The following is a 23,641-nucleotide window of genomic DNA, read 5'->3' as shown; positions in this document are numbered from 1 at the left end:
TGTTTAAAGATACTTTTTAGCTGTTTTTTCAGCCGGCGCGCGCGGCTTTAACGAACGAAATCCGACATTATTACCCGAACGCCAGAGCTTAACAATAAAAATGCCGTAAATATCGGCTTACGATAAACAATTTAAATTTTCGTCCACGTGTCGTTTTAAAAATAAATTCGCAACCCTTACGCCAATATTTCGTGTAACCCTGTCAGTGCCAGTCGAGTGACGTTTCATTTTGACGTTTGCGGACGTCAATGCGACCGGGGTGACGTTAAAGCCGGCCATACGTGTCTCGGCTAACATTCTCTAAACAATAACTAATAGAATACCTGTTATTTATACCTGTGACGTCGGTATATCTGTGTTTATTTTCGCTCGCGCCGCCTGGGAATAGGTTTCCATGTTAATGCGCTATTTTTGTTATATATTTCAACGATAACACATTTAGATTAAAGTTTTGAGATATTGTCTGGAACCCTTTATTGTAAAATCTTGTTAGCAATTTATTGTACGTCATAATAATAAGATATAATACTAAGTTTGTTTTTCTGTCTATGTTTAGAAATTGGTTTTTTAAACCAGCAATTCTTGATTGATCTATTAGAGATTCTGTTATAGATGATTGTGTCCAGATTTCTATGGTAATAACACCTAGGATTTGGCAACAACAGTCCTAATCTAATGCAAAATGAGCCTGAGTTTATTTCTACTTTAGTCTCGATTCGAGAGTGCTGTTCAAGCCAGCCAATTCCGAAACTATCTCGGAACAGGTATTCCAGTCAAGTACAACCGCTCGTTCGCTAGATTGGATCAGTTGGATCAGACGTCCACAGATAGGATTGTGCGGTACGGCAGCGGTTGGGTTCAGACCAGTCCCTATTTAGATAAGGGTTATTTAAAATTCTCATCTATAGAGCACTGCAGGTTAACTTTAGTTGGCATTTCGTTTTCATTTTACAGTGTAATCTCTGTTGTTGCTACGAATAGAAAAACTGCATTCGAAAGTTTGTTAACCATTCATTGTTATCTTGACGATAATTTTCAGTCTACCTCTGAAGATTTACCTGACTATGCCACATTATACACAAAATATCCGTATTTTTCTAAAAATTGCATCATGTTGTAACCAAATAAAAAAACCCCAAAAAAATCTCAAGTCAAGTTTTTTTTAACTTGTAGATGGCTTGTAATATAAAGTAGACTATGTATTTGCAAATGTAAATTTTTGACCGATATAATTCCGCATCCTCTAATGTTGGCCTCTTGCTCCACATTTCACGAACATCGGAAGTATATGCAAATGCTTCAACTTAATTTAGCTAAATAATGTGCATTGTTTTAGACTCTGCAAGGTTAGTTAGATAATTATGTAAAAACATTTGCGTTTCTGTTTTATCTTTTTCTCAATCATATTTAAATGTGTGATGTCTCCTGTTCATTAACTTTAAATTCACTACTGCAGTTCTTTAAAATGTTAAGTTTCATTAAATTCATTGCGTTAAGAACATTGTACAAAATCGTGTCAGAAACATAAAGATCCATTCATGACATTCAAGTGTATTTCATCCGGACTGTGTTGAACAAAATCCTCTTAGCTGTCCATTCAACGAAACAATCGAATATAACCTGTCTGGACAAAGCTGCAGGGTTCGTTTTATTCTGAACATTTTAGATCGCGGAAGCTACTATTCTAAATATAATATTTCGCTTTAAATTAATTCTACATTCAGTTGCTTCAGTCGTATTATTATCTTTACAAATGGACTAGATATTGTCCGGGGTTTCGCTCCCGAATTTTGAGATAAAATATAGCCTATAGCAATCTTGGACAATGTACCTTTCTAAGGGCGAAAGAATTTTTGAAATCGGTTCGGTAGTTTGGGAGATTGCCTGCCTCAACCATGCAAACTCACAAACGCTTATCTCATTGTAATAATAGTATAGATGTGATTTAGACTACATTTTTATCATCTAAATACTTAACCATTGCTATGTAAGTATTGAAGAATAAGAATCTTTCAGAGGTCTACTGGAAATGGAAATTTGACAGCTATCATGAAGAGCTTGAAATGTTAGATTTGTTTATCCATTATAATGTGCGTCTGTTGTTACGGGGTTAATGAAAAATAACCACAAATTCACTGTTCTCTTTTTTAATGTCAGTACGTTTATTTATCCATGATCAAATGTTTTACTGTCTGTAAATCATAAACTATATCACGTCAGTACCAAAGTACGTTTTGCTCTTTCCCTTTCATCTTTTTCTCTCTTTCTAGCCTTATTGTCTCCAGTTCAATCTACAATTCGACTTGGGGCAATTTTTTTTTTTTTGTGTATATGTATGTTTGTTTGTTTGTTTGTTTGTTTGTTTGTAACGCGATAACTTTCGTACTGTTGGTCCGATTGTGATGAAATTTAAAAGGTATGTAGGATCTGCCAATAGAATTTTTAAGTTCGTGGGGCATAAAAATCGGTTAAATCGTTTTTTAAATATTCACGATTTTGTAAAAACTCATCAAAAACGTATTGCGTTCGCGAGGTTCGCGGTTCGCGGTTCGCGGCGAACAACTAGTTAGTCTTATCCTGATTCTATATAGATAACATACAGATATTTAAAATAAAAAAAAACATTTACCTATCATCTTCACAGCTAAGCGGCCATTACCGATATCTCGGCTATAAGTGCTCCCGTTGTGCGTATTATGTATCTATCTATCTCCGCGTGTGTTACGTAAAGGGTTCCAGGGTTTACGAGCAGAATCTGTGCCAGCACTGGGGTATTGGTGTCCGTTATCTGTTCTTTGCTCGACGTCGATCCGCGTTTACGTTGATGAACTTTTTCGGCGAATTCGATGTCAATCTCGATATATTTGTATTCGATTACATTTTTAGGTGTTTTATTGATTAAATTCTTTTATTAAATCATTTTGTTTCGAAAAGAAATATAATCAGAATGATTACCTGATCTGTGATTCTTGAAACTATCAGAATCCGCTCATAGCAAGAAGTAGACTGTCTCCAGCTCATGCTCCGTTTTGACGAAAAGAAGGACAAATAAACATGTTCACATGGTGGCTAGCATGGAAGTATAGATTAATTTGCCTGTAATATGATGAAGATTCTTATGTCTGTCATTTACGTCAAGCCATTTAATTTTTTTAGCGTATAAGGTTACATAGAGATTACATAAGAAAGGTACATATTATATGTGGATGTGCGAAGTTTAGTCACATTGAACGTTCAATACGATTCATCGAAAACACTTAGAATTTCATGCAATTTAATTTCGCATCACGTTAATGCAATAATGTATTAAATATCAACTAATATGTAATTTAACGATCAATATAATTAGTCGAGCCCGTGCCCTGGGTGAATGGTATGACATTTAATATTCATAAGGGTCAACGAACGATTATTCACTCTGGGTTGTTTTCATGGACATATGTTTTTCGGTAATGTGAAATATATTTAGGTACACTTTTGACATCAGTGGGCGTCGAGTTGTTTCACATCAAGGTGACTATAGGGGGTGGTAATGCCGCGTGAAGGTTACACGGGAAATTTATACGAAAGACAGGTCGCTTACTATTGTTTTTGATTTCTATGTTTACTAGCGGCCCGTCCCGGCTTCGCTCGGGTAAAAACATAACAAATTATACACTTAGGGTAAAAACATAATAAATTATATACCTATATATTATTATGGAAGGAACCACACTATTTATTGGTGAAAAGCGCATGAAAATCCGTGCAGTAGTTTCTGAGTTTATCGCGAACAGACAGAGACGCGACAGAGGATTCTATAAAGTAAGGATAAGGATATAGAGCTGACGAATTCGCGAACGGCCGCTCCTATAACTCTCAAAAGAACAAAATCTAGACTGCTAAATACGCTTCCCTTCAATCACTATTGCACAAAATCCATCATTACGTTCAATGCTTCTAGTACTATAAATTAGTGAGTATTTTTTATATAAATTGAATAAAATCATTGAATTATAAGAAGAAGCCGTAGAGTGGCGTGCGGCAAAGTAGGCGGCACGCAAGTTTGTCCTGAATCCTACGAATAAAGCTATTTTACATGCCTATAGAAGTACAATTGCAAATTGTTACAATTAGAAGTTTATTACAAAAATGACATTTTTGACACAAGCTTTTATTGTCATCAGAGACATCTTGTGACAAAAAATTTACTTGAGTGTAGTAAGTTACATGCATTTCGTTTTATCACTTGCCATTTTAATTGATACTCATTTGCTATTAATATCACCCCTGACACACACTTCAATAACCAAAGTAATAATCAATAGCATTATATAATTAATAACAATTAGATCCGGTAAATTATTATTTCTTGTATAGCTAACAAAATTAAAAGTTGAATACAAAATTTTTATTTTATATTCATAACCTATCAACGTTTCAATTCCTGACCCAAATGAAATTATAATTGATTAACTATCCGAAAGATAGTGGATTTTAACCTCGACATATTTGTCTTATCAACGTTATCATTATCGACAAATCAATGTTTAAAATTACTATCGCTTTATAAACTATTTTTGAACGTCAAATATTTTTTTAGATAGTAAAGCATTCGCGAATAATGCCACACAATCATTATCTGAAATAATATCACGCAATAATACTGCCGTTATCAATAATGATAATGAGAGAAGCACTGATGTCAAAATTTGGTCAAAATACCTAAGGTAATGGATGAAAAGGAGTTTGCGAAGCTGACACTCCACTTCGAAGAGACACTGCAAGAAGAAGGATACGAAAGAAAAAATAGGAAATTTGCCCTAAAAGTGATCACCAAGTTTGATACTTGTATAGATCATTTATTCCTTAGTACTTGGTGTTACAAAGATGCTAAAAGACTTAAGTTGGGCGTAGCGTAGTGTTAAATTAAAAAAATAAGGAAAACCTAAACGTCTTCATTTTTAGAAAATATAGGATGTACAAATGTTATTTTTGGTAATAATCGTGGCGGTACAGCTGGATGACAATGCATATGCGTATTTTGAAGTACAAATACGTCGTGTAATGATATTTTTTGTAACTCAATACTTGCAGCAAAAACGTCTGTTTTTAAGCACATAACTTCTCACTGACGTATTTGTACAAATTGTTTACGTCCTGTGCGCCACAAATTATCATGTTTCCACCCACGCGGTACATGACTAATAATAACATTATTACAATGGACACAGATTTAATTTTAATACATCCAAAATGTCCGTTCAAAATTAGGAACTTGGTGGTTTTCGTACAAATTCATCATGAAATCGTAGTATATGTATATGTTGGGACTGCATTGTCAACGTCAGGCATTTATTCAAAAATTAGACCGGGCACGTCTTTCACGCCTAATTTTAAATTCTATATCTCAAAAATTTGCAAATTCCTAGAACTACTACAATTTTGGAACTACTTTTTGACTGTAGGACTAGATGTTCGTGATTACAGTTACCATTCCATTTGTAATCATGTACAAACTTTCTTGTCAATTGTTCATTCTCTTGTAGAAATTGTATTGCTTCCTCTAAAACATGTCCGATCAACTCTAGGAGTAATGTACTCTAAACCATAGTATCGATCACCGATACCGGACGAAATAACTAAAGTAGCACTGATGTCACTTCATCAGTAATTCAGACGTTATTGTCAGTCTGTATTCGGATAGCTAGACCATCGGCCATCGATCGCATCGACGGTATAAATAGGAAATCATTTAGTATTTAGCCGACTCGCTTTCGCCTTATTTCTTTCGGTCATTGACAATCACGTGACTGTTTATGCCTGTTTTTTTTTTTGTTGTCATTATCAATGCTTTAATAGTTTTCTGAACATTTAACATTGAAATTTATCCTCTTTCTACAATTTATTATTACCATACTCTTTCTTAACCTTCTTCATAAACATCTACCAATTCCCTTTAATTGTCATGAAAAATTCACTTCTATGATAACTTTAGGGTAGAGAAGTAATTTGCTTTTTAGTGGAACATTGTGTTGTTATTCAACAAAATCTAATTGTTTTCTCAATACTTGTAATTAAGCATTTTAAGTAAAGCCATTATTTTCACTCCAACAATGGAATCCTACAGAGCAAATATCGTATATCAAAACTAAGGCAGTAATAATCACACCAATCTACCAAAAATTAATTACAAATTCATCCATATTACCACGAAATATAGAGTCAAATATGGTGACTTGATGTTTGGTCGACTGTAGGAAGCGTGTCGTTCAATTTAATTTTCTATGATATTGTCCGAAGGCCGTTAAGGGGTCAAGGTCACTCCAGTCTATTTATTTAGCCACTACCAGGTGTATTGTTAGTTACATACATTGTTACTATGTCATAGTAAAAAGCGTATGATATTGTTCGACTTACTAGTAATACCTTGTCTTTTATTGGCGATATATTCATTTTTTTTCTTTTTCTTGATCAACTACATGTTTGTTTAGTGGAAACATTCTTGCGGTTAACGTTTCAATGGAAATTACATCCATTGTGGTCACTAAGCATACAGTGTCGTGTGAGTAGATAGTCTCCTTGGGTGTTTTAAGATTTAAATTTAATCCTGTAACAACATATTTTGGCGCGTATTTACTCTTAAATAAAATGACACAACGTAATTATCTACAGGCATCTGAAATTTTAATCTAAATGATGTATCGTTTGCCCTTGCCTCCTCGGGGACAAGATACGGTTAACTCCATCCGGTGTGTTCAAGAGCTGCATGCAATACATTTTGGATTAAATCGAGCTTGTGATCAGGTGGAACGGTCGCGTATTTAAAAGGCTTTCAGGCAATTATTCCGTTACGGCACGATGCTCTGACACGAGGTATATATTACTAGTACCCACTCGCTCCAGATGCCATAGATTATGTTTGACTTTGTTGATCGTTAACACTTTCACAACTGTTATAGCAGTGAAAATATTCAAACCTCTTTTGTGTCTCAGTCGGTGTTATTTATATAAGTCTATTCCAAATTTTACCAAAATCGGCCCAGCAGCAGTTTAGCCTTGAAAGATACTTGCATACCAAATTTAAATTTCCTACGGCCACTAGTTCTGTCAGTCAGCTTCAGAATTTTATGATTAGAAAAGAAAGATATAATTTATATACAGAATTTTATAATGATGACTTCATAATCATTATCATTATAATTACATAGTATAAAATAAAGACAACGGGAAGATATTAGATCTTTAAAACGGATTTTGATGCCGGTTTTTTTTAACAGATAGGTTCAGAGCCTATTTGAATTCTATTTACAATTATACCAAGCTTAGTATTAGGCTTATACCAAGCCAACTAGACAACCTGCATTCGTTTAAAAAGGTTGGTCGTCAGTTATTGTCTCTATAGACCTATTAACTACACAACCAAGCGAACTAGACGTGCGTTTGTCTAATAATCAGTGTGGTCGTATTGCAAGTTATTTCACCCGAAGTCCAGTAACCATCGTTAGCCGTTCCACAATCGTAATCTGGATTTATCGACAATAAACCGTTTTTTATAAGTAAAGTGTACGCGAAAATAGTTTACACAAATCAATAAAATCTAGCACAGAAAAGATTGAAGTGACCGACGATGAATTGTTTATTATATCGATACCACGGTTTGTACACGTTCTCAATGAAAAATGTAAGTTGTAAAGCTCTAGGAAAACAACACGTGTTTATACTATAACAAACTAATCGAACTCCATTGGACCGGTGGAATGGACGATTCTTTACGTACGTCAACACTTATTATCATGTTTTTCTTATCATGTGTATTAAGATGCAGCACCACTCTGATTATTTCAGTCTTCTTCTTTGCGTGACTGTGAAGCAATTTAATCCATGGCTAATCTTTTGTCATGTCTAAAATGACCCTTTTTTGCACTATACATGACCTTAATAAAGCAATTGCTGTGGCTTCTTATTGGTCTGATCTAAACTTAAAATATTATTATTTTGCTATTTCGATTCGAAAAGAAGATCGAACATCATGACTGTCCCTTCAAGTTTCAACCTTAAACTGAGCTGAATGATCAATGTGTTGATTATCACGATGATTTTTATGATTTCCTCCACCTCCGAGCTTAGAGGTTTACATCGATGATCGTAGCAATGGATGACGCGATTATTTCGCGGGCTAACTCCAACATAAATAACTAGTATAGTTACGCAACCGATTCCGTAGTGGCAGGTGGTTATTTATGTATAGTTTTCGACCATGACTCACACACAGTACACACGGTTGTATAAATTTTTATTGCTCATACAATCAGATGATGTACCCGAGTTTTAAAACGCGGGAAAGCATACAGTGGCGTCGGTTCAGCCTTAGAATAGGATCACTATATCTTCCAGTGGATTTTGTATGAGGCAACTGAAGTACACATAGCCTTGGCAACACATAGATAGTCAACAATAGCATTGCCAAGAAGAGTTGACGTCACCTGAATGCCGGTCGTAAAAATTTTCAAATTTTTAAGGTTTATTTTTTATCGTAGATTCAGCAAAAAAAAGTGACATTTGCAAATAAAAATACATGAAAAAAAATCTCCATAAGAGAAAAATAAAAATTAAAGTCCTTAAAAAACGAGAGCCAATATAATTTTGTGTAGGCTCTAATCTTACCTCCCTTTAATACGTTTAGGGTGGTTCCTTACGTTTATGGAGACATTGTTGCGTTAAAAAGAATTGCTCCTTTTTTCTCTCTGTCCTTAACGGCTTCCTCTTCCTGGATTACATTAAATTTATTTGACAAATTATCATATCAGATAAAATTGGGTAAACACTTCAGGTTGTTGGAACTTAGATGTTTTGTTATTGCTTGCCTTTTTGTTTCTATCATCGTGTACAGTCAGTCGATCCGCATTAGCCTCAGAAAGGATTTCCAATTTTTTTTTATCATCTGTAGTTTCTACATTATTTTGGAAGCAATTAACAACTAAATTCAATTTAATATATACCTAATGAAGCAAAACAACATTTATATAGTATGCAAACAACACAAACATTTCTTTATCACACGAAGTCGAAGGATTTATAGAAAATATTCATCTTTCAACTGGTCTGATGAGATAAAAAAGTAATATCTTAGTTTAATGCATAAACACGAGCGTGAAGCCTTGCTCCCTTATTCATAATATCAAAGGGATTTGAATAAAAAAGATGGCAGAAAAAGCCAAGATCGAACGGATCTTCATCAAACGATAAATATTCATAAAGGCAGCTGAGACCTGCGGCCAGCATTTTTTTGTTTTCACAGAAAGAGCAATAAATTCTGCATACAATTTATGTACTTACAAGGTTTCTTGTTATCACATAGCACTTTTTTGACCTTTTGAAGCTGTTGAGTGAGTGCGGGTCTTATGTACAAAATCTTCTTAAGTAATATTTTACGTTTCATTTAATCTGTTTTAGTATGCAATAGTAACACTGCCTTGATTAGCGGTCCCTGGGCTCCGACACTCAACGGCTGAGGACGAAACCGGGAAAACGCTCAGACGAGAGAGAGAGAGAAAGAATGCCTTGATTAAGATGCATACAACTGTCAATGATGAAAGAGCAAGTACATTTTGTTGCCATATAAATAAAATAAATCATTAATAAAATGATTTTTGATGTAAGGCTGTAGGCTAAATTTCTACACGGTTCTAGGAATACATTTCCAAATAGCGCGCTTATTCGATGTTATTTGATCAGTTATTAAATTTTCGAATTGTAATCATATTCAATAACACGAGATTTTTATCTGGGTCATATGGATGTCGATATTAAAATGATAAAAGATGAATTCATTGTAGTAATTTGGATCAAACAGAAAGAAATTCAACGAAATACGATAAAATATTGAAGTAATAGGAAATGAAATGCCAAAAAAAACTCTACAGTATATAACTAACTTAAGATTAAACAACACCTGTGGAAATTGCAGAAGATTTAATAAAAAGCTTTCGATAGATCATCCGAACACCCTGACAATGCTGAAGATTTGTACGCACATACAAAAAGCTTTAGCACATGAATTACAGATTCATGTGCTAAAGCACACACATGTGCAGTCAAAGCCAAGTGGTGATTGGTCGGGATATTTGTTATAAAAACGAATGCGAGAGTCTAGCATATAGATTTTTTAGTTATTGGTAATTCGAGCGAAAGTTTTTCAGTTTTTGGAAATAATTGTGGCGTGAAAATATTTATTCAGGATCAGAAACGTGCGCTTCATAATAATGCCTGCGGTGACCGCTTTCTATAAAAATACTATATAAATAAATTATTTACATGTGGATATAAGATATACTATATCGATGATTTTACATTATATATCTACCTTTAGTATTGTAAAGTAGTAAAACTATGATATCGAACAACTAAAAAATTTGTTGTGCGTCATTTTCCTACTCGACTCAGATTGCTCTCTCATAGATCATACTCGAAGATTCATGTGATACGCGCATGAACATGAAGGCCTCATGATTGGCGTTTCATATTTAGTGTCGAGAGAACTTCATCATAGCTTTAAAAGTGCCAACACCTGAGATCTTTAGCACTTTATTCAAAACAGCTATTATTACGACAGGCTAATGTGACAGAATAATCATCGCCAGCCATTTTAATATCCTTACTACTAGTGCACTTGACTGGGATAAGGAGGATGGATGGATAGGCCTGACCATCATAGGCCCATATCCCTGACCAAATCAGGGTTTGACGAATGCAAAATATAACTGTAGGACCAATGGCTTAACGTGCCTGCACTCAAAACATTTTTTGGCCACCCATCCCGTAACAAAATGGGACAGAAATGATCCCGCATTTTGACCAATTCATTGATGCTGTTAAATTTAAGCGTTCCGTTTTATGGAGTAATCGTGCGTGTTATTTTATCACTAAACCGTTCAGCGTCATCTATTATGAATGGAACGGAATACGTCGCGGATGCCTCGGCATAAACTTTACGACTTTTACTCGAGTTCTGCACTTAAGTTTGTGCTCAAAAAGTATTTTATACAGTCTATTTATAAAAAACCTAATATAAGACAGAACGAATTTAGAAGTGCTTCAAAGGTAACGCCCCTGGAAGGTACTTCAAAAGCATTTGAAGGAGTTTTAGTGTTTGTTTGTGTAATTACACACGTAGAAACGTATGTCTTAAGTGCTTAATGTCTTCATTGACATTAAAAATCACTTTACTACGGACGTACGTACATATATAACAGTTTATAAATAAATTTTATTCGTTCTTTCATACTTCATTCACTCCGATTCTGTATAGGAATATATTTAGTACAATTTCACTTCTACTTTCATCATTTCTTCAAGAATAAGCTCTCATTTACATATAGATTTATGTCTATTTATACTGCTGCTATTTATACTTATGATCACTATTATAGGGTATGGTCAAGCTAGGGTATTTGTTCGAAGTATTTCCCAAGGGCTATTAAAAACAAAACTTATTTTGATATTAAAATTACTTTTATTTCAACATCACCACCACACAGTGTACCTCAACCACTACTGAAACGTCATTTAGGGCTCAATAAGTTTTATCCTTGTGTATTAATTTATCAATATTTCTATTGTCCCCAGGTCTTAGCGGTTCGAAAACGGACCTGCAGCATCGGCGCGAGGTGTTCGGCTCAAACCTTATCCCGCCAAAGCCTCCCAAAACCTTCCTCACGTTAGTATGGGAGGCCCTGCAGGACGTGACGCTCATTATCCTGGAAGTGGCCGCCGTCGTCTCCCTAGGGTTGAGTTTTTACAAGCCGTCCGATGACGCGGAAGACCCTGGTGAGCAAATAAGGATTTCTCTTTAATTCGACTATGTAAATATCGCCGTCTCGATTAAACATTTCATATTGTATAGTTTGTATGTATTTTGTCTTCGATTTTAGCAAATTGACCGTTTTGATGTATTTCCAAATATAGATTGAGAAAAATTTTGTAAGTTCTTAGTGACAAAAATATGAACTAAGCTATTATATTAGTATAGTTTTCCCAATATTTATATCAATCAATGATAAAGATTATAATAATATCTAAATTGTTTCCAAAGTTGTATCAAGAGGATAGAAAGAGCAGATTACTGTCTCTGTTATCTAAGTTGTTACAGGTTGAGTCCTGAAAATTCCACTATTAATAGAATTATCTTAAGAAAATTCAATTTCAATTCTATTGCTATTCCGAAACAAAACACACGTCTAATCTAACATCAACGAGTTCCATTTCTGTAATTCAGGAACCGAGTCGATTCCTCCTGAATCGCCTTCATTATCCACTTCTGGTCTGACGATAACGAATCTCAATTCAATAAAGGTTACATAATCGGACTCTCAATCTATAGATACATCATTCCTAAATCACGTATTATTCTAGTCAGTTCTAGATAATCGATCGTTACTTTCGATTGTGTTACATTCAACAATAATAAAATCCCGCCGTCTATTTTTCAATCGATTATGAGACGTTTCGAAAGCATTAAAGTTTATACTCATGACTGACATTAATCTTAGAAGTCCGTCGAAATCGAAATTCGTACTAACGGTTGGCTGTTATTTATAGCTGTATGGTTGGATGATTTTTATGAACTTTTAACGATAAACCTTGTGTTTATACTGGAAGTTCTGTGATAGTAATAGTATTTTTCTTGAAGCATTTGACCTTAGTACTAGATACACGCAAACAAGCATTTTATTCAGTATTTTCTTCAACTTCTATATTGTCGAATGAAAAAATATTGGCGGGATTATTATTACAAGTATTTTTTTATAATTATATTAGCTTTACGTGTCATCGATTCAAAAATAGATATAGATACGATTCCTGGAACATTAAATTAGTATTTTGCATGTAACCGTGTTTCGGCGTCTAGAATACTCAACATTATAATTAATGACTGTATTTTCTCTTTTCAATAACAATTTGGAAACATTAGACGACCCTGGTAAGATATAACAATGCCGCTAGATTTGATTATTGTAGTGTAGAAACTGTAGATTTATTTGCAACTAAATCAAAAAGCGGCTTTCAATTGTGTTGGTCGTCGGTTTCGAGTTTCCAAATCTTTCTTAGTGTGTTTTAGACTTTAATGGTGAAGTAAATGATTTAGTTGCAAAAATTGGAGTGAATTCCAATGTAGTTTAGTACTTATAGTAAGTTCAATGTGTATATTTTTTGTTTCTTGATTTTTAGCGTTATCTATTATATTAAATCTGTTGTGTTATCGTTAACACGCATTGATCAATAATTTTGATAGAGGTTACGATATAAGTTTTCAAAACTTTAATCGAATTTGATGTAATATTGACAATTGATTTCGTAATTCTTTTTTTAATCAAGTTTCTTGTTCCTCACCATGTTGATACCCTATTTTAAATTTCAGAATAAACCGTCTTACAAATAGAAACAATTTAAACATAACTCTTATTCATAAACTTATTCGCACTCTTGCTCAGTCTTCTATTTCTCAGACACAACCTTTACCTTTTAAAAAGCCTATTACAAAACCCAGCACAATCATAGATAACCTAATCATAATCTGTTAACACACGAACGAATCATGTATTGTTAGGTCCAGCTCAGTGGTTCCGTATCGGAGTCATTGTGACCTCTGTTATTATAGTAATAGAGACTATAGATGTAATGTGATTATCGGGTCCCGGTTCACTAGGGAATATTATCATTTTGGTGGCGTGGTATACATGCAATATATAAGGTCACTCCACGCCCACGTTTCTGTTTCTGATACATAGTTTGGTTTTCTGTTCCTTATGAAGGGTTTTTAATTATACATATATGTAAATAAATACATTTCCATAAAGTCAAAACTATCTTAATACAACTCTTCATTTCATAATTAGATATTGCTGCTAATAGGCAATAAACAAACATACCAAGATTGCCACCTGAAAAATAGTATTTCTTTATGTAAATTAATACAAATATTAGAGAATTAAAGAAAATAAATGTACTTAATTTAAAATTTGACAAATCTTATATAATTACCATTTACTCTGGTTTAATGGTTAAGGAAGCGGTGGTGGTGGTGTTAAGACCCCCGCCTGTGGATCGAAAGGTCCCAGGTTCGAATCCTACTCGTGCGACATGAGTTTGTATACCAATCTGACCCATGTATAGTAGTCTTCATCGACCACCACTTGCTTCCGGTGAAGGAAAAACATTGTGAGGAAACCTGCACACTTGTTGATTATTAACTTGTGTGTGAAATGGAGAAGGCAATGGCAAACAACTCCATTAATAATGCCAAGAAAGTTGTTACGTGTGTTTCATTCCATGTAATGACCACGGCCCTCAGCCATGAGGAATACGACTATGAAGAAGATTCTGGTTTAGTCAATATTCCCAATACGAATACCATATATATATACATACACATTAACAGTTAAATTCAATGCCTTCATAGAGCGAGTGTTCCTACCAGATACGGTTGCTTACTGCACACGATAATCCTATCTGTCTCGCTCACACCAGCCAATTACCATATCGGCATGGCAACGGTCCACCCACATTATCGAATTAAAATTTTGGTCAAATAAATTTCGGTTTAACGTTGTGTTAAATACGACGACAAACGCATAGGACTAATTGATCGAAATAACTTAACAGCAGGTTAATTAAAATCATGATACAATTAATTATTACCTTAATTGAATATGCACGTGTGTTCCCCCTTTTATTTCAAAGCCCCTTTTTTATTATTTTATTCGTTTACGAAATATTATACCGTCGCACGGAATGATATGTTAAAAGTAGATGCACAATCGATTAACAACAATTTTAGCTATTTGTCTCTAGTAAAATTTGTCTGTCCTACTACCACCATTAGTCATTTCTGTGGTCAACAAACCAACTCAACAAACTGTCCAACTGTTTTGAAACTAACACAAGATTTTGAAGTGGGTTTATCTGGGCACAAAATTAATGAAAAGGGAAGGGAATTTTACTTTCAGAGGAAAGTCTCCTCCTATCACAAACTGTAAATGCAATCTGCAGGTCTTAGATTTCCGAGTTTTTCCCCACCGAGACCAATTATTAATTGATTGTATGTATGAAAAAAAACTTTAAAATTATACCTTTACAAGCAATTTTAACATAATTTTGAAACGTCTAATATTATAATTCTCGAAGCTATAAATAACTACATACATATCATTAACATTGTGTTGAGTTTTAGACTGGGAAATTTAGGGGACATTTACTGGGACATTTCCATTTGGACTTATTATTATTAAAATAAGTTATGTTATGTTTCCAGCTCACCTAGACGAGGAGGAGGGCCACTACCAATGGATCGAAGGGTTGGCGATCTTAATATCAGTCATAGTCGTTGTTATAGTCACAGCGTTTAACGATTACACGAAAGAGAGGCAATTCAGGTGTGTATTATGTCACTCGTCAAATTTCATTCTTGATCAGCCCTGTGGGCGAAGTGCGGGTTAACATTTCACTCCTCACCATCGAATCGTTTCGAAACGAGACACAGCGAACCAATCACATTACGCCATTGTGACGCAACGACAACCACACGGCAATGTCATTGGTTCAAAGGAAGGAACTTCATTGACTCTGATTATGTCCTGAATATCAAAAAATCACACAGATTTTGATACGTATAATTCTATACAACAGACTGAGATTTGTACTTCATTTAATTCAATTTAATTCAGTTGGTTACATGAAATTTGATCACAAATATATAGATATTATATTCTTCAAATCATATCTTGGTTTTGGATATCTGTCGTGAGAGGTAAGCATTATGTGTCGGATACACGCAGAGCAAAATGAAAATTAGAGTGACATAATATGTCAAGGTTGTAGAGAGGTCCTTCCTGTCGAGTGCTTTTATGCTAATCATTTTTTATGGGATTTCTTATAACAATTATTTATTGCAAATTGGCTCCTATTACCGCGGCATAAATGTTCATATAAAGGGCAACTTGGTATGCGGTCGACAGTATCTACAGCACAACTGGGAAAAACTTTGTTTCATTGCTCTGCCTTGGGTGCTTTAAGACGCAGCAACTGACCAATTCAATTTATATTCCTCACTTTTTAATTCATAGGCGCTAAGTACTATTAAACTTAATTGAAGTGTCATTGTAAATTTCCAGAGGGTTACAATCGCGTATAGAGGGCGAGCACAAGTTCGCAGTAATACGGGGCAATGAAGTTAAACAAGTTCCTATCAGCGAAATAGTCGTCGGGGACATCTGCCAAATCAAATATGGAGACCTGCTGCCTGCCGACGGGATTCTATTGCAGAGTAACGACCTTAAGGTAAACCATAATAAGTTCACTTCTCACTCTCTCGAATGTTCTCCTCAGAAATTTTTAATTAACAGAATATTTTTAATTAAGCTACTGAACCTCCCTATAAATATCTCTTAGCTAGTTCTAGCCTTTCTCAGTTTCAGCTACGACACCGTAAAACCCGGAGGCCGCGTACAAAATAAACATACAATTTTTGATTCGACTACACTGAATATACACATTTCTAAGTAAATAACGAGTAAAGTTAATTTACATCAAAACTGTTATTTATTCCGTTAAAAGAAATAAAGTTGAATATACGACGTTCCGATCAATTCACAATGTACACTAATAATTACGTCTTTGCAAACGCGCACTCTATAGAAATAATCACTCTAAACTTGCTGCCCATCCCACCGACAGACGTCCTTGAAATTCTAATTCTTTTTTCATATAAAGCAAAGCCACTTCCCCTATCTGTATGTCTGTATGCCGATATATGCTTAGATCTTTAAAAATGGGCAACGGATTTTGGTGCGTGCTTTTTTTTTATTGATTCAATAGGAAGGTTTAGGTGTATAGGTTTTAGCCGAGCGAAGCCAGGACGGGCCGCAAGGTATTGCTATACATTTGAAGTGGTTCGAACCCCCGAATTTAATAAATACCCTCAAACAGGTAGCTCTCGTATCATCGTTATCAGATTTGTATGGACGTGCGTCGTAAATAATCAGCACAATCAGGTGATAGCCGATAAGCCGTTATTGGGTTATCGCCGAGCACATGTGTGGTGCTCGGTGCTTCTGATCTCCAAAATGTGAAGCATTTTTTGACAATACTGTCAGCTACATGTGAATATCACTGAGGCAAACAATAATAAAGATATTCGTATTTTTTTTATTCACTAATCATAATTATAAACTAATCACAATTTGGTAATTACTAGATGTTGCCGGGGAGCTTCGCTCCCGTGGGTATTTTGAGATTAAAATAAGGCCTATAGCAATCATGGATAATGTACCTTTCTAATGGTGAAATAATTTTTGAATTCGGTTCGGTAGTTTCCTAGATTAACCGCCTCAAACATACAAACTCAGAAAGTCTTTGTGACTTACCTCTTTATAATAATAGGTGATTAGTAATTCCTAATATCAGTAGGAGAGGTAATAAATAATGAAACTTGCTTTCGCATTTATAATATTAGTTAGGATTAAAATTTAATGATGTCTGGTCGCTTCAATAAATATTTTTTTATTCATTCATTCAAATTTCAGATCAGATTACTAACTACAATTTGTAATTGTAAATATCGTTAGACATTTAGTGTATTTTCACGGCTATATAAATTTGGGCATTAAAATTATATATGAACAATGAATTATTTATAATGTTTTTATCGTTCCGTATATTTGATTGCAGTCAGTGATGAAGAGATAAAAGGTAGTATAGAGAATGGAAAATTTGGTCCTCTCAAACAGACTGATAGTATTCCATCGAAAATATGTTTTGATAAACTGTCTAGGAATATATTTGGGGAAGCCCTTATCATGTGCATATAAATGGTATTTATAATACGGTCAATGACATGTGTAGGTTTCAGGAAACAGGTCTTTAAACTTTTACTATCAATATTGCCCTTTACTAGGTCCGCTATTGCATAGCGTATAAAATAAATAAATCATATAAAATACGTGTCAACCTAAAACTAAAATAGTATATTCCGATGCACCATAAATCTCGGAAAAGATTATGTTTAATAAAAATATATATTTTTATATTGTCTGTATTGTGTGTTTGAATAAATAAATAATATCTAAATAAATAATATTGCCGAGCTCTTGTTGTACACAATTTTCCCTCCAAAATAAAAACGTCGCACAAATACGCGCAATATTTCACGTTGCAGACAAGATTCCCCGCGGTGTGATATTTTTGAAATATTCTGGCCAGGGCCGGCCCTAGAGGGCGTGGTTACCAACTTATATCTGTGTGCTTTATTATCGTCCATATTTCCGCCGTCTAGATATGCATAACTAAACATTAACCGCGGCTTTGCTTACGTGATAAGAAGGAAAAATATACCTCTATCCCTCTCTAGGCTTCTAACTTCCCTCCTAAGCCATACAGCGTCGGAGCCCAGGGTACACCTTCTTACTTTTTCTCCCCCACATCATCAGACCATTTATTGGCGCGCATATCATCCTTGACGACATTAAGCCAGCATTTCTTTACCCCTTCTGCAGGGACCAAGATACACTTAAATTGCCTGAATATGTTTGACAAAAATTAGCTATCAAATAAAAAAAACACATCCAAATAAATTTACCCGTTGATGAGCTACGGTGCCACGTACACAGACAGACAGACACACTATTTTTGCGTCGGATGTTAAAAATAGTGCCGTTGATTGAACAGTGTAACGTGTAAACTTAACACTAATTTAAACTATTATATGCAAGATATCACATTATGAATTGTGTATAATACAAATTTATTATCTACCTACTCGAGTAGTATACAAAACCTTGGACCCAAAGCCTACTTTACCTGCAAACATGTCTGCACCCTTATCTTAATTGTTGGAAATCAGTTCTGATATACAGTGCCGCAGTCAGTGATATACAGGGCCGTATGCAAAATCCCTGGAGCAAAAAATTAATTAGGGCCCCTACTATTTCAACTCGCCTGTTCTGTATTCGTCAAGTTTCCAATTCCGACCTCAGCACCTTGCTTTGTCTGTTTTGTCTAATGGTTACTGGCGACTGGTAGAGAATCCCATACGGCGTTAAGTCCGCCTTTTGTAATTTTGCGCAATATAGTTTTTAAATAAAAAATAAATCAGATTGGTTGCACCTGTATTTTTTTTATACCAGTTGGCATTATTAAACTCGCGTGCCTGGAATCTAGTTTATTTATATTCCGAATGTTGGAGAATTTACCACTAGTTCAGTTCAGAGTCAGAGTGGCCCCTGAGCTTGAGGGCCCCGTCTAGCCCACCGGTAGCTACGCCGCTGCCGATATGCCAAGTGCGTCATTGTATAACTATATATAAATCATCACGTCTTTAGATTGCTTTACGACAAGTTTATGTAATATTGCGGTATTATTATCTACACTTTTTCTTTATCTAAGATTTCACAATCGTACCACCAACTTCACACACCGAAAACCGTAGAAAAATAACTGTGATCACGATTACAAATATTAGCTAGAACCCAGGATCTCCAGATAGCGGACCAACGTACTAACCACTATGCCACCAAGGTCGTCAACTTAATATACTATTTTCTATATTTGTTGTTCTAGATCGACGAGTCTTCGCTTACCGGTGAATCGGACCACGTGAAAAAGGGGGAGGCTTTCGACCCCATGGTGCTATCTGGTACTCACGTGATGGAAGGTGGGCAATATTTACCATATCGCTATCCCCTAATAATTTTATTTTATTTATTTATTTGAAAAACAAAATATTACAGATGAATCTTATAAAAATATATGCTAGTACATTGCCTAACGTTGAGAGTAGTTACTTTATAATATAGGTAACTATAATATGCTCCGTTTTAGAATTGTGCATAGAGATATTGTTTACGTAAATTAAAAGTTTAAAATTAAAAGGTAAAACTTACTATAAAATACGGAAAAGGATTTTTATTGTTACTAACATTTAGATATTAGTTGTTATTAACAGAATAGAAACTGAGAATAAATGAAAATTATTATTATTATTAAAACACATGTTATACATTCAATAACACAAATTGCACATTATGTAAATGGCAATTCATACATTGTAGCTTACATGGCAACATATTCGTATTTTTGTCTGGAGTTGTGGAAAATCATAAAGGAACGATAATGAAGGGAACCGTTATAAAAAGTGGAATTAAAGGTTATTTAAAAACCAAAAAGATATTCCATAAAAAAGCATATGAAGGTAACCACACCCACCACACAAAAATAATGTTCATTGAAAAGTAAGCTTTAGTGCGTCCGATGTAGACATACTTCACATTATCAATGTATATGTGTAATGGTATGCTCAATGTAATTAAGAGTGATTTTCCTCTGATTACAGGGTCTGGCAAGATGCTAGTGACAGCAGTCGGCGTTAACTCCCAAGCCGGCATCATCTTCACACTGCTCGGAGCCGCCGTGGAGAAGCAGGATAAGGAGATCAAGCAGATGAAGAAAGGTCAGTGCTTCTCAATGTCAAGGTCGAGGTAGTTAGGAGTGAGCGGGTTGATGGTTGGCTGGCGTGCTAAATTTTGTGGTGTTCAAATTATTGTAATAGAAAATATTGCGGTGTTTTCACACCAGAGTGCAGCACTAATGCAAGATGGAAACAGCGTGGTTTGACATTGACAGTGACAGTTCAATGACAAATCATAGACAAATGTCATGCTGCCGTCTGCGCTGAACCATAAGCAATAATTCCCTATTGTGAAATGTTTTTGTGATTTTTTGTAAAAGTCAAAGTAAATTAACCATTTATTACCACCTTTCAAATAGACAGAGATGTAAAATCAAATTTGTTAAGAATTAAAATATTGATATGAATTTCAATATTATGGTAATTTCTGACCTTACATTATTATGTCATAGACAGAGAAACGTGACGTTTTTTTTTTTAATTCTTTTGAAGATCTTTGCTAAGACATTTGATCAAATTTAGCACACCAAATACAAAACCAATATCAAAATCAACCCCTTCATTCCGACCCCTATAGCGAAGTCCTTGCAACAATAGTTATCATTGTGTATTTGCTCATTTAGATATTAACTCGCCACAAAACATAGTTGTAATGGCTAATTAATTACAGATACATTAACGACCGACCGTCGACAATGTTTTACTGAGAAAAAGAGTTATACTAGTTGCCAATTGACAGGTCAAAAAAGTACATTTAATTTTTATTTTCTTTCTTATGTAGACTTTCTAACACTAATGTCAGATTTTATTCAAGTCGCCTAAAGGTATCTGATATGACTTTTACAATTCTAAAGTTTAATAGGTTTTGATCATTAGTAACAAAATTGAGCTTCAAATTTGATATTTGATAGTCCAATAAATAATAAATTAATTAAAATTAACCTTTGGAACTTCTGACGGCATTATAATTTACCGGATATGATTTAATGTCTACCGGGTGTGTGCGCACAATGGCGCGTGAAACTTCACATAAACATTGCAATAGATCAATGAAACTTAATTCCTCCGGATAAATTGGCAATTAGTATGAAGCAATTATTATTTCATGTTTATAATCTTAAAAATTAAAACTAGTTTTGTGGCACAGATGTGACAATAATACCCATAGTTGAAGCTTGCAATATATACCAGCTTGCTTATAGACGAAAATCGACCTTACAGCGTCGGTATAGAGTCAGTTTTACTGGAATAATCAGCTTGCCATAGACTAAATGAGCATAGACACTCCTATGCTTTGTTGCATACCTAGTGTATCCACAGTGACGTATGAAGTCCCCCCCTACCATTGACCATTTGATCACCGCACCCCTACCCTTTTAAGATAATTAAAATAAAGGAAGAAATTAGTACAACAAAATGACGATTGATTTTTATTTAGCTCAGTAATCGTATTGTAAAATGAACTCTGTTCCTACGTAAATAATGTTCATTTCAGTATATATCAAGTAACTTCAATTGAAAGACTTTTAATTTGAGTAAATTTGTTAATTAATGTTGCTATATCATGAATATATATGTTGGACTGATAACTTTATTGTCAACTTAGATACCGTATTGGCCCGTATTACAAAATGGTACTCGTCAGCAAAGTTACTCGTAAATCGTCATCCCACCTGTGTGTCGGCTATAAAATGTAATGCGAGCGTTGTAATGACTCAGTTTTAGCTATGCCGCCGCGCGGTGCGGTCTTGTTCCCATGTTCCTTTAGCAAAACTGGTTTTAACACACAGCTCCGTGCAGGGTGAGGCTCGGATACTTGCCGTGCATATGTAGGGTTGAATTCCCTTACCTTGGGCAACAGAACCGATTTCCTGACGGTCGGTCATATTATTATTATTTTGGTATTTTCCATCTGTTTCTCTCTACGACATATAAATTAATAGTATATAATTTATTTTGAATTGGTTTTGCTTCACAAAGTTCAATTGGAAATCTTACTAATTTCTTCCATCAAATGAGATTATTTTATTTATTGGTGATCGTGAAGTTCACTCCATATTGCATTTAAGGTTACGGTTACAAGCATTTTTTCACATATTGTACTTGTTATATGTTGTCCGTAATGTATGTGTTTTGACTAATAGCTTGAGCTGTCTTGTGGGAGCATGTAGTACGTACAGATTTATTTACAATTTTCTTGTCCATAGATATCGACTCTAGGTATTTATACATCAATAAAATAAATAATCTCGATCGATAAAAACCATAAACATGTACTTAAAATGATACCCTTAAAGCATACATTTGTAAATGCAATTAGATGCCAATTTTAAGCACTTGTGTACAAAGGATTTTCGACATAAGTAATATGAGAAATAATGTCATAAGTGCTTAAATGGCTTGACATGATTCCCCTTAGACTTAGTGCCACCAACATTATAGTGTGATCCGTTCAATGACATCCAACTTTTTTTTTCTCCACCCCTGACCCCGGCCTGCTGCACGCCCCACTTCCATGTCGCCGATGAAAATAAAATAAAAATTAAATAAAATATACTAAATTAAAAAAAAAAAAAACATACACATATCGATACTGCATCGTGTAAATGTCGTGTATGACTGCATGATGTAAAAAAAATAAATAAAATCGTTGTTATCAATGTGTATGCTTGTATATTATTTGGAAATAAATACAACGGACGCGGAATTGATGAAAGTAGAAGCTAAAAAGCAGCAGAGAAAAGGAACGCAACGCAAGAGTCTCCCTGGTAAGTAATTCCTTTGCTACTCCCCGCTTTTGAAACCCTCGTACACTCAAGGCCACAGATGTGTACACACTAGCGCCAGTTAATATATATATACATGAATTAAAAAACTGTAATGTCTTTGTCATTTGCATAAAATAGTTATGTCGCTTCAATTTCATGTTTAGCGATATTGAACGGTATTATTATTATGTGTGAGTGAGAGAGACATATTTTTTAGTTTGTTACATTGGACATATTAATTAATTAGTTTACATGTAAATCGTGAATTCAAAGTTAATCATTCCATGATGTGGAAACAAAATATCTCTCAAGAACAAACGAACTAATTGAACACTTAAAAATCGACTTCACATACAAATGAACTATGGTGATGGGATTTATACTTTAGACAGCCGGCAGAAAGGTATGCAGGGAGAAGCAAATGCCTTCCTTT

At 34.6% G+C, this 23,641-nt stretch overlaps 1 protein-coding gene across 12 annotated transcripts in view; it reads left to right on the top strand.

Moving 5' to 3' along the window:
• The window catches only part of PMCA (plasma membrane calcium ATPase), a 139,649-nt gene that overhangs the window by 86,364 nt on the left and 29,644 nt on the right, over positions 1–23,641 (top strand). For 10 of the 12 annotated variants that reach the window (XM_053763058.2, XM_053763060.2, XM_053763059.1 and 7 more), the window contains 6 exons: positions 11,608–11,808; positions 15,293–15,413; positions 16,152–16,317; positions 19,594–19,687; positions 20,366–20,482; positions 23,161–23,208. In XM_053763058.2, coding sequence (XP_053619033.1) covers positions 11,608–11,808; positions 15,293–15,413; positions 16,152–16,317; positions 19,594–19,687; positions 20,366–20,482; positions 23,161–23,208 — 747 coding nt within the window. The remainder of the gene's footprint in view (positions 1–11,607; positions 11,809–15,292; positions 15,414–16,151; positions 16,318–19,593; positions 19,688–20,365; positions 20,483–23,160; positions 23,209–23,641) is intronic. The other 2 variants (XM_053763062.2, XM_053763067.2) reach the window with 1 other exon arrangement.

The sequence above is a fragment of the Plodia interpunctella genome, chromosome 23, assembly GCF_027563975.2.
Source record: "Plodia interpunctella isolate USDA-ARS_2022_Savannah chromosome 23, ilPloInte3.2, whole genome shotgun sequence".
Taxonomy (NCBI): domain Eukaryota; kingdom Metazoa; phylum Arthropoda; class Insecta; order Lepidoptera; family Pyralidae; genus Plodia; species Plodia interpunctella.
Note: the sequence above shows the minus strand (reverse complement) of the source record. Positions and strands in the feature narration are given on the sequence as shown.